The sequence below is a fragment of the Canis lupus genome, chromosome 19 (genome assembly GCF_048164855.1).
Source record: "Canis lupus baileyi chromosome 19, mCanLup2.hap1, whole genome shotgun sequence".
NCBI lineage: Eukaryota > Metazoa > Chordata > Mammalia > Carnivora > Canidae > Canis > Canis lupus.
In genome coordinates, this window is record NC_132856.1 from 12,045,525 (window position 1) to 12,058,426 (window position 12,902).

Sequence of the window (12,902 nt, forward strand, 5' to 3'; positions counted from 1 at the left end):
TCACCGAACTCCACTGAGGATAACTGCACACAGCTGGCTTATTGCAGATGAAAACATCTTAACTTAGTCCACCTCTTTAGAACATCTTGCATGCAAGGATCAAGGACACTCCAACTGTCTACACTAATAATGGTTCTGTAATTCCAAAAAATCTTGATCAGGAAGATAAAATTGCAGATATTTTTGTAGTCTATTTCAGGAACTTCCTAAAAATCCATCTATTTGAACATAAGATTGATCATCCTATTACCAGGAAAATAAATTGCCATAGGGAAAGTTGTCCTATTTGGGGATCACATATCACTCTATGGGCTCAAATCCTCCCTTTAAACGACTGTTTACTCAAAGAGACACACTCCTCAACCCTCCTCGCTGTGTCCACCAACACGAAGCTATAATATCACACACTTTGCTCAATTCTGAAAGAAGTACCTTGATTCAGACACCCAAATTATAGAAAGATCTGCCCTTGCCCTTTCTCTCTTGAGAGGCTACAAAGACTCTAGAAATGTGGTGGCCTCCTTATTGCAGTAAATGGTAAATGTGACCTTGTTGTATCAACAGGCTATGTTGGTAACTCTGTGAGGGAGTTGGCAATTAGTACCCCACATACCAGGCTACTACTGTATATCTACTGCCTCATGGTCTTTCATGGGCCAAAGAAAATCAGAGATATATACCTAGGAGTGGAATTGCTAGTTCATATGGCAACTTTACGTTTAGCATCATAAAGAACTGCCCATCTATTATTTCTCTGCATTTCTGCTCTACCACTTAAAGAGAACTAATGCGATCAAAACAAAATGCCCAGGAATTTAGGAGCTAAAATAAGAATAAAAGGTTAAAAGGATTAATCTTCTAGGTTAACACTGAGAATTAAAAGATGAATTAATTGGGGGTAGGATGGCCAGGAAACATCAGTATTGTCAAATTATTACCTCCCGACAAATGTAAAAAGAAAGTGGGTTGATGTAAGATGAAGCCTCCTCTCTCATTACCCTTTTGGGAGTTCCACTTAATTTCAGCAGGTTGGGCCATGTCATCTGCTTAAGAAAAAGTTAGAGGTCACAGAATTCCCTCTTGGAGCTGAGCTAAGTCTCTTGTTGTGCTGCCATTACTCACCCTTCCTGTTAATCTTTGATTTTGCCTCCTCACTTGAGGATGATTCGGTCTTCTACCCATTAATTCAGGGTTCTTAATTCAGGGTTCTTTCCCAGACTTTTCCAGAATTATGATGAGAAAAATTATCAATCAAACAGATAAGCTCAATTAGAAACCAAAGGTGCTGAAGTATACAGAACTGCATAAAACTCCTATCCATAAAACTCCTATACACAACTACATTAACTCCCTATTTATGAATAATGGGAATTTAATATGGATGTTATAGACTTCATAGAAAGAGTTATGCAGTTAAAGAACTGTGGTTAGGCAAATTATCTGCCCCATAACCCAAAGGTTTCTACAACCTAATTTCTTAAGCCTGTGAATATGTTACCTTACCTGACAAAAGGGGCTCTTATAGATGAAATAGGATTCCAGACCTTCAAAATAGATTATTCTGGATTATCTGGATGGGCCCCACATTGGCCCTTCAAAGTGGAAGAGGAAGGCACAAGGATCAGTGAGAGACATAGAACTCTGATAGAGAAGGCAGGAAAGACTGGAAGCTCCTGAGGGAGGGAGGCTCGAGCAGCCCTAGTGGGCTTTGAGGAAGGAGAGGGCCATACACCAATGCATCAAGACACCCTCTAGAAGGTGGGATCAACCCCCAGCTGCTGGTGAAGAAAGAGACCTCAGTCCCATAACACAAAGAACTGATTACTGCCAACAATATGAATGAGCAAGAAACATGTTATCACCTAGAGCTTCCAGAAGGAAACACAGCCCTGGTGACATGTTGATTTTAGCCCAGTGAGACCTGTGTTGACCTCTGACCTCTAAGAGGATTCTTTTGTGTTGTTTTCAGCCACTAAATTTCTGGTTATTATTAATGGCACTGATAAAAAAAAAAACTAATAAAAGAAGCACAACCACAAATGTCACAGGCTTTCTTATATCAGGGAAATTATTGCAATTTATTCTCAAAGTGTTCTTGTGAAGTAGCTGTTTTGCTTGACTTCACTTTATTTTAAATACATAAGGGAACTGAGATTCAGAGATGTTAAATGATTTGCTTAAGCAATAAGTGGCAAAGGCAGGACTCTAGCTCAGGCCCTCTGACACTGCCTCCCTTTATAAGACTATCTCCCATTTGTTGGAAAACATTTCAAATCTAATTCCTATATTTTAATTTTAACATAATCAGGTCATTCTAGAATTTTTGGCTTCATAGGGTAGAAAGCTGGGCAGACCATATATAAACTCAGCTCTTTCCTTTTTGTACTTTTGGATTGATAGCAATTTCTGAGAGCCCCCCACCCCGCACCCCACCCCCGTTATAACAGTTGAACCATCTCCACTTCTCCTGATTACTTCTTCTTGCCTATGTATGATGCCTGAGTTCAAAATGCACATACTAATGAAATTCCACAATTTCCCTATAGAACAGAGTTGTATATCCAGAAACATGAAGTCATTTGCATGAATGCCTACAATGCCAAATGAAAAAAAATAGGGGTTTAGAGTTCTCTATTTACATGTTTGTGGAGCCATATTGATATTTATAAATACTATTAATCTTCCAGACGTTCATAGACTGAACACAGTTATACACCATCGACTACTAGAAAAATGCTGACAAAACAACGATGATCTGTTTCTTTAATTTTCAATATGTTTCAGAATATATACAAATACACATTTCCAAACAGAAGCTCTGTCTTTCCTGAGGCACCTTCTCTTGAAAGCTGCATTTCCTAACCCTTTATATAAGGTGTTTTTACATACTTACAGGTGTTTTGGGTCATTGATACTATTGACATATCATTGTTGATTTTTAAACAAACCAATTTCCAGAGAAAAAAGGCAAGCATATGCTCAAACCCAATTAGTGGAAATAACTCAGAATCTACTCTAAATCTAGATTAGGTGAATGAAGCACAATGCCAATGGCAGTAAGGTAGTGGTGGGCTCTGTGGGAACCTAGGAGACTATATTCCTTGTCTGAAGTGGGCAGCTGCTGCTTTGGTCCAGACACCTGTTACAGCATGGGATAAGGGCATGTATTGCCAGACTTTCGGATTTTTAAAAGAACAGCCCCAAATATAGTTCTTATGACATTTCTTGATTTCTAAAATATTGCCAAGTGATAAATTTTTTAAACATATATGCTATCTGTACTCAGTTTGGGGTTTCTTGTCTTAAGCTAGCTGACAACTATAGTTTATTGTAAGATTCAGAGATGCTCACAAATGCAAAGAACCCTCATCACCCTGGTCTCAGGTTAAAGGTCACCTTTTCGGGGAAGCCTTCTGTGTCTTGGTCACAGATCTAGTAACTGCAAAGAGTATGATTATAAACTAGATCCTCTGATCCCAAATCCTTTGCTGTTATGACTCCTTCACTAAGGTAGCATTAAAGGGTAGAGAAGCAGGTGGCAGATGGGACCAGCATCAACGGCTTGATTTTTAAGTTACTTTCAGCAATACAAAAGTAGTTGGTGACTCTCTCACCTCATACCTCAGGATAGTAATGTCACCCCATGTTCTCAATAGCCACTGGTAGGTTTCAAAACTAAAGATCAACTGAAAGAAATCTAAAACCATCTTCTATCTCCCTTTCTCCAAAGAGAGGAAAATAGTCTATCTTCGCAATTTGAACAAGCCGACATACCACTTATAAAATGGAACCTGGAACCTGTCTGGTAAATCAAGTTCTTGGATGGATCCCTAAATCATATGGGATTGCTGACTAGGGTAGAACTTTGGATAAATCCTCTTACCCATTCATCCAACAGACACTGGAAATTCTACATTTAAATTGATAATCCTCATTCTTAGGTACTTTATAGTGTAATTCAATGGTCTGTTCATCTCCTCATCTAGTTAATATAGAACAAGCCATTTTTATATGTCAACCATTATGTTGGCTGCTGGGGTATAAAAAATAATGTAGCTATGCACTAGAAACTGACATTTTGAGCAGTTACAGATGATGTCATAAACTAAGGATATTAAATTATTGTTGCTGCTGTGGCTAACATTTGCTGAATATTTACTAAGTGCCAGGTACTGTTTTAAGTATGTTACATATATCACACATTTAATTCTTATGAAATTCATGCTACTATAACCCTGCTTTATAGCTAGTAAGTAGTGGAACAGACACTCAGATCCATTTAATCAGGTCTGCTTTGAAACCTATAGTCCTAACAGGAAAACTAAAAATTGTAAGATGAGTGCTATTAATTATGATGAGCAATAAGGTGATTCTATAAAAGAAGACTGTAAACTGAAGCTGAAGAAGTTCTAAGTTTTGACAACTTATATATATATTTTTTACCTTGTTAACATTGCTTTGATTATGGTTATCCATTACCTCACAGCTCATGCAATACTCTAAATTATCAGTGTGATTAGATTTTTAAAACATTTTTACTGTTGCAATTATGAAACAATAGTGTGATTAGTACTTTTATAGGCAGGTGTAAGTAAGTATTGATTGTAGCATATATAATTTGATTAAACAATAATTTCTGTAATCAACCGTACTTTTCATGTCTTCAGATGCCTCTGAGAGCCAAAATTCTAAGCGCTATGGAAGATTCAATATTTAACAAAAGCTCAACATTTAAAATTACATTTTGATCACCTCAATTTAATGAAATGTGAAAAAATTCTGCTTATTGAGGGTAGGCCCTTTTTCTTTTCTGATCTGGGCATATTTATAAAAAAAAGTATTAAAAAATTTTTTATGGCTACATTGAATGAGATTGGAAGTAAAAAGTATCATACTTAAATTCCCTTAATGTCTTGATAATGAAACAAGTCAGAGAACATTATAAATGATTTCCTAGGGCTCAAATGTTGTGAGCTAGACCTAGTTTTTCTGTCCAAGTTTTGACTCTTTCCCTAGAGCTCCTGCACTGTGGCCTCCAAATGGCTCCCTGTGGCTTTGGAGGGTCACACCCACATAGACAAGAGCTTCTTGGTATTCCAGATTAGTCAGCAGATGTCTAGTGGTTCATTCTATTGGACAGGCTTAGTTTGGCACCCGTCCCATTATGATGGCCCTGGCAATTGGCTTAAACAGAATCAGATCCCACCCCTGGTGTTGGGAACTCTCCAGGACAAACCACATGGCTAAAAGGAAACTTGGGTGCTCCTCCCATAAGGAGGAAGTTGCTGGTTGCTATACGTAATGTCCATCATTAAAAAGAGTCATACTCATTTGACATGGTTTTATTTGTCAACGAAGACCCCAAATGCCTACCATGTGGCAGGTACTTTGCTAGGAGATATGTAAAACAATGACTAAATTTTGGATTCTACCTTCCAGGAGCTTTTAGTCTCTAGGTGGAAAATAAGTTCAACAACGAACAAATCACTAAAAAAGCTCACAAGTCTCACATACCTCACAAGATCACCAAACTGGACTACTTTACAGAATGGCAGATGACTGTGGATCCAGAAAGGTTTAAGTATATCCATTCAGAGCCTTTTATGCAAAAGGAGTGCAATTGCCTGTAGGAAGATGCCTACTAAGAATGCTTGTTGTTTTTAGACTCTAACATTTTGGGATTTGAAATCATTTCAGTTACTTGAAAATTTAATATTTTGGGCACATGTAATTCCCTACTTATTGCAAATAAATGAAAAATGACAAAAGTTACCTTTATTTCTAATACACATAACAAATGTAGAGTTTACCTCATATCATATATTTAGAATTTGTAAAAGCACCTATTTTCATTTTTGCCTTGTTCCTGACATATTCCCCTATGCCAATTTTTTTTAAGGATTTTATTTATTTATTCATGGGAGACACAGTGAGAGAGAGGCAGAGACACAGGCAGAGGGAGAAGCAGGCTCCATGCAGGGAGCCTGATGCAGGACTCGATCCCAGGACCCTGGGATCGAGACCTGAGTGGAAGGCAGACACTCAACCACGGAGCCACCTAGGTGTCCCCCAAAATGCCAATTTTTAAATGGTGATGCATTATGCATTTTAAAGCATTTTGTTTTCTTCTTCATCCTGGGAACATGATTTATCTTTCAAAGTCCAATTCAAATATAAATCAAACGTAAATATAAAAATTAAATTATATAATATTTAAGCCCTTTAAATGCAATATATTCATTACGGACCCTTTATCCTACTCAGGGAACACCAGCTGCAGGGCCTGCCCCTCCTTTATCTTAGCATATCCATTAGCTCTCATCCTTTCTGACACACTGCAGATGTCTATTTGTTGCATTATCCCTTTTCCTGCTTTTCCACCGGGCATAATGTTTCACAGAATCTCTAGTGTGGTAGAGTACAAACCTGAGAAAATAAGTGGATTATTTCAGTGGAGGTCACATGGGGGGAGTAAATGGCTTTGCTCTTTATGAATTCCTTCCAATGAGTTCTTGTTCATGTAGAAATATCCTAATAGCAAACTGTGCCGTCATCTCTTAGCCCACAGAGGAGACAGACCCTGGGGCTACAGTCTGGCAGGCTGGAGGGTGCACGATGGCATTCTCTAACAGACGCACAGTCTTAGGCACCTGAACTCTGGAGGATTGGATACAGAACAGCAGAGCAGTCTGGTCGATAGGCTGGTTTCTTAAAACTCTGATTTCTTGGCTCAGAAATTCATTTGCAATTACTGACCACAGAGAAAGCGCTTGTGAAAATTTCATTTGCTAGAGATGATCTAACTGGGGATTGAAAGAGTACCCCTGAGTCTTTGTAAATGAGGAGAAGTACACTTGTCACTTGAAATGCTTTGTTTTGTTCTGTTGACTGGAAGAAAGCAAACCTACAAAACTATGTTTACCTGAATTACACTCTTAATAGAATTTTTAACTGAGTCAGAACGATTATAATGAAAGGAACTTTATGGACAGGGTGATGTTGGGTAAGACACCAAGCATTGCCTAGGCTGCCTGGGCCAAGGCTCCGGCTGTCCAGCTGTCCCGGATAGGGTGTAGGAGTGCCCTCTGGGTACTTATCTCCTCTTCTGTCTTTCCTTTGTGATGTAACTTCAACTTACTGATATCCTAAGGATCCTATAAAAGGCATCAAGAGGGTATTCAATTGCCTGTCAAGGCCAGTTATCTTAGCAGCCATCCTAAATTAAATTAACCCAGCCTCTCATTCTGAAAACCCCAGGTTCCTGGCTTAGTCATCTATACCTTCAAATGCATGTAGGATCAAGCATACACTACTGGATCCATGTGAGAATTCAGGTGTCTCGTCTGCTCTTCAGAACACAGCACTTTCTGCATGAAAAAGTAGAATAAAAAAACGTTCCCCCCTAATGCTATATCTAGCTTCCATGAACAAAAACAAAAGCCAAAGTGTATGTTTGCTCTAACTTTCCAGGCTAATGAAATAGTATTTTAAGTTGGGTAACATTTGAATGAGTAGTTGGAATGGAACTGTACCATTTCCTATGAGGCTTTCAAGACCTTAGGTTCTTGACTATTCTCTTTTCTCTTTCTTTAATGGATTTAAATGTTATTTATAGGTTAACAACTGGTTGGGTTTTTTTTTTTTTTTAATTAACTGTAAAGGAGAACTCTTTTCTGAGCTTCAGACTTATCCAGCTCATTTTAGCTCTCATACACTTAAGAACACTAATTTAGGCTTCTCAATTTTATCCCCTTCTCCCGCCCACTCTGGGCAGCCTTCCTAATCTTATGTGGCTACCATCTACACAGCCACTTCAGCTGTAAGCATGGGGTTCACTTTTGATTCTTATTTTTCCTTCAATCCCAACACCGAATGCATCACGACATTACATTCTTCTTCTTCTAAGATACGTATATATAAATATATACACACATACATTATATGTGCAACCCTCACATGTTTCTACTCATTTCATAGCACTGCCATTACCATACTCTAAGCCAGTGGATCCCAAAGTGCCATCAGCATCACACACGGACTCTTAGAAAAGCAAGTATGTGAGCCTCCTCCCACTCGGAGACCTTCTGAGTAGAGGATGCTTTTCAGAAGATCGAAACTCCATCAAGGCAAAAGGGCCCCCAACAAGTCCCTGGTGGAATAGAGACAGGCCTATCAGGGGACCCACCTCAAGATATCCATAGGCCCTACCTGATCAATGGGTTACTTAACAACCAGGCATGGTTCCATATGTCCCCATACCCCCTCACCTTTCCCCTTTAAAAACAACTCCCACCTACCCACTTTTTTTGCTGGTTGCAGACAGGCTCTCCTTTGCTGGCCTAACCACCACTCCCTTGTGGTGTATGCAATAAACTTCTATCTCCTTTGTTTTGCCTCTGGGGAATCCTTTCCCCCAGCAGGCAGCACCGGCTTCCCCTCCATCACTACCCCCATTCGATCAAGAAAGACATCACATGAACCAGAAATCCTGACTGTGGGGCCCAGAAATTGTGTATTCACAAAGGCTCCAGATGATCCTGCTATTTGCTGCAGTTTAAGAATGCCTTCACTAGTCCCCATATTTTACTGGCCAGCTGAAATCAATTCACACTTGATTTTCTTCTGCCAGTCTTGCCCCTCCCGATTCATCACCTTCCTAGCAGACAAAATAATTTTTTATTCCTAAATTTGATTGAGTCATTCCTTTGTTTAATACTTCTCAATGGCTTTTAAATGCACTCAGAATGAAATTGAAAAATGTTTGAGCATAGCCTGCAAGGGACTTCACACTCTGTGTCTTATCAATGACTGACCTCTCCTACCACACCTCCTCCTCTCCCTTAGTCATGCCTTTGCCATTGCAGCCTCCTGACCTGCTTGGTGGATCACTCCACAAGGCTGGCCTCTCATCCGGGAGGTTTCTCTCCAACCCCCATTATACTCCTTGCTCCATGCCTCTTCTCACACTTTCAAATTTCTGTATACACATCTGTTTACTTGTGTATTGTGCACTTCCAATCCTAGATCATCAATTTTTGAGAACAGGGACCCCATTTGTTTTCTTCCCCCCTCTGTGTACCCACTGCCACTTAAAATGCTTATCACATCAGAGATGCATTAAAAACAAAGAGATGAGGGATGCCTGGGTGTCTCAGAGGCTAAAGTTAAGCCTCTGCCTTCAGCTCAGGGTGTGATCCTGGGATCCTGGGACAAGTCCTGCATGGGGCTCTCTGCATGGAGCCTGCTTCTCCCTCTATGTCTCTGCCTCTCTCTGTGTGTCTCTAATGAATAAATAAAACCTTAAATACATACATACATACATACAAAGAGACAAAAACCTGCTAAATGACTAATCAAATGCAATTATTATGAAGGAAACAATGCAAACCAAGTAAAGAAAAATAAAATTGGTGTTGATGTTGGTTCTTAAAAACTGTGGGCTTAAGAATTCCCCAGGTAATATCTGAAGTTGGTGAAGCCTGGTTGGGATTCTTTTGCACGTGGACAAATCACACATGCCAGGATTTTAACACTGGTGCAGGGGGTTAGGCTAGCAAAGACTAGCACACCTATATAATCTTGTGTGTCTTACAATTAGCCTTGAGCAGTTCACATGTATACGACAGACCTTGATTCTCTTTAGTTCTGGTTGATCCATCTTTGTACCCCACAGGCAACACCCATTCAAAACATACTCTGTGTATGTAAGCTGGGCTCTGCTATTTTGATTCTGCTTTTGATTACTACCCCCTTGATTACTACCCCCTTGAGTTTACCTGTTGAATTTTGTTTGCTTGTTTTGCTTTCATTTCCTCTTTTTGCTCACAAGTTTGGTATGCTTTAAGCTCAGGATAATTTTAGCTTTTTCTTTGCCTCTAGTACTCAGCATTCATCCCAGCCATGGCTGGTACTTGCTGTCTGGCTCCATCCATTCTTGGATGCCAGATCACAATCATTTGGACCTAATCATTATGTGAGCTCACTTGGATGGGAGATCTCAGGAGAGGGAGAACTGGACAGGTATAAATGTTGCTAGGCCAGAGCAATGCGCAAATGAGGTAGCCGGCCTGCCGTGGCCTCAACAACCCTCTCTTCATCCCCCACTTATGAACAATGCTCTCTGAGAAACCATGGCCCAAACTCCCTACCACTATGACATTAATTCTGTATTACACTCTCAAGAAGCCCTGCTCTCAATAATTTCCAAAGTGCCTTCTCAAGATATACACTGATAAAAGCTAACAGCCTAATTCTCAGCTTTGTAAGAGGTATTAGAAGGAATTTCCTGGGATAGGGCCTGGGATGGTTCATTTTATGTGCATTGGGTGGGTACCCAACCATCTGGTTAAGCAGTATTCTAGGTGTGTCTGTGAGGGTGTTTCTGAATGAGATGAATATTTAAGCTGGTACAGTGAATAAAACAGATTGCCCTCCTCTGTGTAAGTAGGCAACAACCTCAACAACCATGAAAGCTGAAATACAACAAAAAGGCTGAGTCAGAAAGAATCTTCTCTGCCTATCTTCCCATTGGGACATCAGTCTTCCCAACTTCATACTCAGACTGGAACTTACACAACTGGCTCTCCTGGGTCTCTGGCTTGCCAATTATACATCTTGGGATTTCTCCTCCTTTGTAACTAAAGAAGCCATTTCCTTATAGTCTATCTATCTATCATCTATCCTATTGGTCCCATTTCTCTGAAGAACCCAGAGTAACTCAGGAACCTTCTGGACAAAAGAAAATCATGTGTCTGTATAGACTATAATATTTATGAAGCAGGGATGTTCTACTCATTTATAAGCCTTGCCCAGTATAATCAGCCATGATGCCGCTGCAGGAAGGGACTTGATGCAGAACCTCTGGAAGTGTAACCCTATCATGTACACCTCAGCACAGAGGTCCTGCAACACCCTTCCTTCTCTGACTTCTGCTGCACTAGGGTCCAGGACCCCAACCACCAGGCTGGGGAGGTGGTTGGGGTCCTGGATCCCTTCCAGGAGAGAAAAATCATGGGATGCATAGTGTGCTGAGCCCCAGCTATGTCTGGCTCAGCAAGAGTGGAGATGCCATAGCTCATGTTCTTTACTCTCTGTGAAGATTGATGTATTTATTTAAATTAATAATGATTTCAAGTAGGGCACAAATATTACGAGAAGCACACCGTTAAATGTTGAACCTGAAATATTAAGAAACTAAAACATTTTTTTAAATGGCCAGAAGGCTATTAGCTAACATGGAAGCAGACACATTCTAAACAGAACATAAACAACTTCAGCAGAATATAAATGATAATCAGACAAAGCCATTCAATGACTAAATATGGTGGAATGAGACAAAAGCAAGGTCAATCCACAACTGGGTCTGAAATTAGACAGAAACAAAGATACTCGGCAACCACAAAAATAGCATCTCCCTTCTTCAGTTCTCTAAAGTGTCCATTGTTTCTGTTTTAAGTGACTCATCCCCTATGCAAAAATCATCAAGACATACTACTATCAACTTGTGTCTATTTCCTAAGAGGACCCAAAACCAAAAGTAGCTCTCATTTCCCTAAACCTCCTTAAAATCACCCACCTCAGCCCCCAACATAAAATAAAGGACAACCTTTAAAATGAGGGTCTTAGATGAAACCCATTATTTTGGCAAAATTGGACACTTTTAAGTCAACTTAAAAGGACGAATACATTTATTGAGAGTGAGAGAGGGAGAGAGAGAAAGAGAGAGAGAGTGAGTGTAAAACTTGTGTCTGACTACAGAAGAGCTCCTGATGATCTCTGGCTGGTGCACTTTTATCTAACTTTGCACAAGGAAGTGGCTGCTTACTCAAGGTCACATTTGACAGGAAGAGGGGTTGGTTACAGACATTAAAGAGAAAGATATTTTAAAGTACTAGCAGGTAACTTGTTTATTACACAATTCAAGCCTCAGGTCAAATGAGACAATTCATCTAAATGCTGAGTATAATGCCCAGCACAAATTCAAAGTATGTTTTTATCATCACAATCATCATCACTATCATTCTTTTATTATTATGGATTATCAAGCCCTACACATGATTGTAACAGGATGAATATGCAATTGTATATCCACACAAACCTAAAAACAAGAACATTTGGCTAATTGAGCATATTAGAAGCCTGTTCACTCATCACGTCAGCAAAGGAAGAGGAACAAGTAATACTCACATTGAGCTGAAGTTCGTCTGTCCACTGTCCGATCAGACGGTAACCGGGATTGGTGGTGTTTGTGGTCTGGTACTGAAAGATGTCATAACGCCCAGGTGCATCCCCATTTTTGTTAAACATTACTGGGGTGCCTGCACTCCCTGAGGAAGACAAAAAAAAAATGCCAGCTTTTATAATAGAGATTCCTTCTACCTCTTATGCCGTGGGTGATGGTCTGGAGACCTGCTGATGAGCAAGGTACCTAGTAGATACCCCATTATTTAATAGGTTCCCCCTAAATGGGCAATGTGTAACTATGGCCAGTGGATGCTTCCTAGGGAAGGTTGAAAGGTGAGCTGCTCCCTGCTTTGAACAGTTCTATTTCTCAATATTTTGTAGTATTTCATGCTAATCTTTTCTCCTTGTGAAGAACATTAAATGTGTTAAATGAGGCCATCCTAAGTTGTGTTATTATTTTAGTTTCCACCTAATTATCAATTGTGGTTAGTAAAGAACCATTTCAAAGATAATACATTTTAAAAAGGAAATCTAAGAGAATTAAAAAACAACCAAAGGAAAAGGTTTACTTAAATATGTACTTGGCTACTGATTGCATTTAAACATATTTGTTGCTGATTATTTCTCATTTATATGTTAACTAGTCCAAAATGCATAGCAACATACCTGGAAAGGATTTAGTAGATGTTACTTTTTTTTCTTAATCTGCTATGTGGGTC

At 39.6% G+C, this 12,902-nt stretch overlaps 1 protein-coding gene across 7 annotated transcripts in view; it reads right to left on the bottom strand.

Moving 5' to 3' along the window:
* The window catches only part of GRM7 (glutamate metabotropic receptor 7), an 849,841-nt gene that overhangs the window by 249,170 nt on the left and 587,769 nt on the right, over nt 1–12,902 (bottom strand). For all 7 annotated transcript variants that reach the window (XR_012012515.1, XR_012012517.1, XM_072788071.1 and 4 more), the window contains exon 7: nt 12,187–12,326. Coding sequence is in view for 5 of the 7 variants with exons in the window: in XM_072788071.1 (XP_072644172.1) it covers nt 12,187–12,326 (140 nt within the window). In the remaining 2 variants the exon portion in view is untranslated. The remainder of the gene's footprint in view (nt 1–12,186; nt 12,327–12,902) is intronic.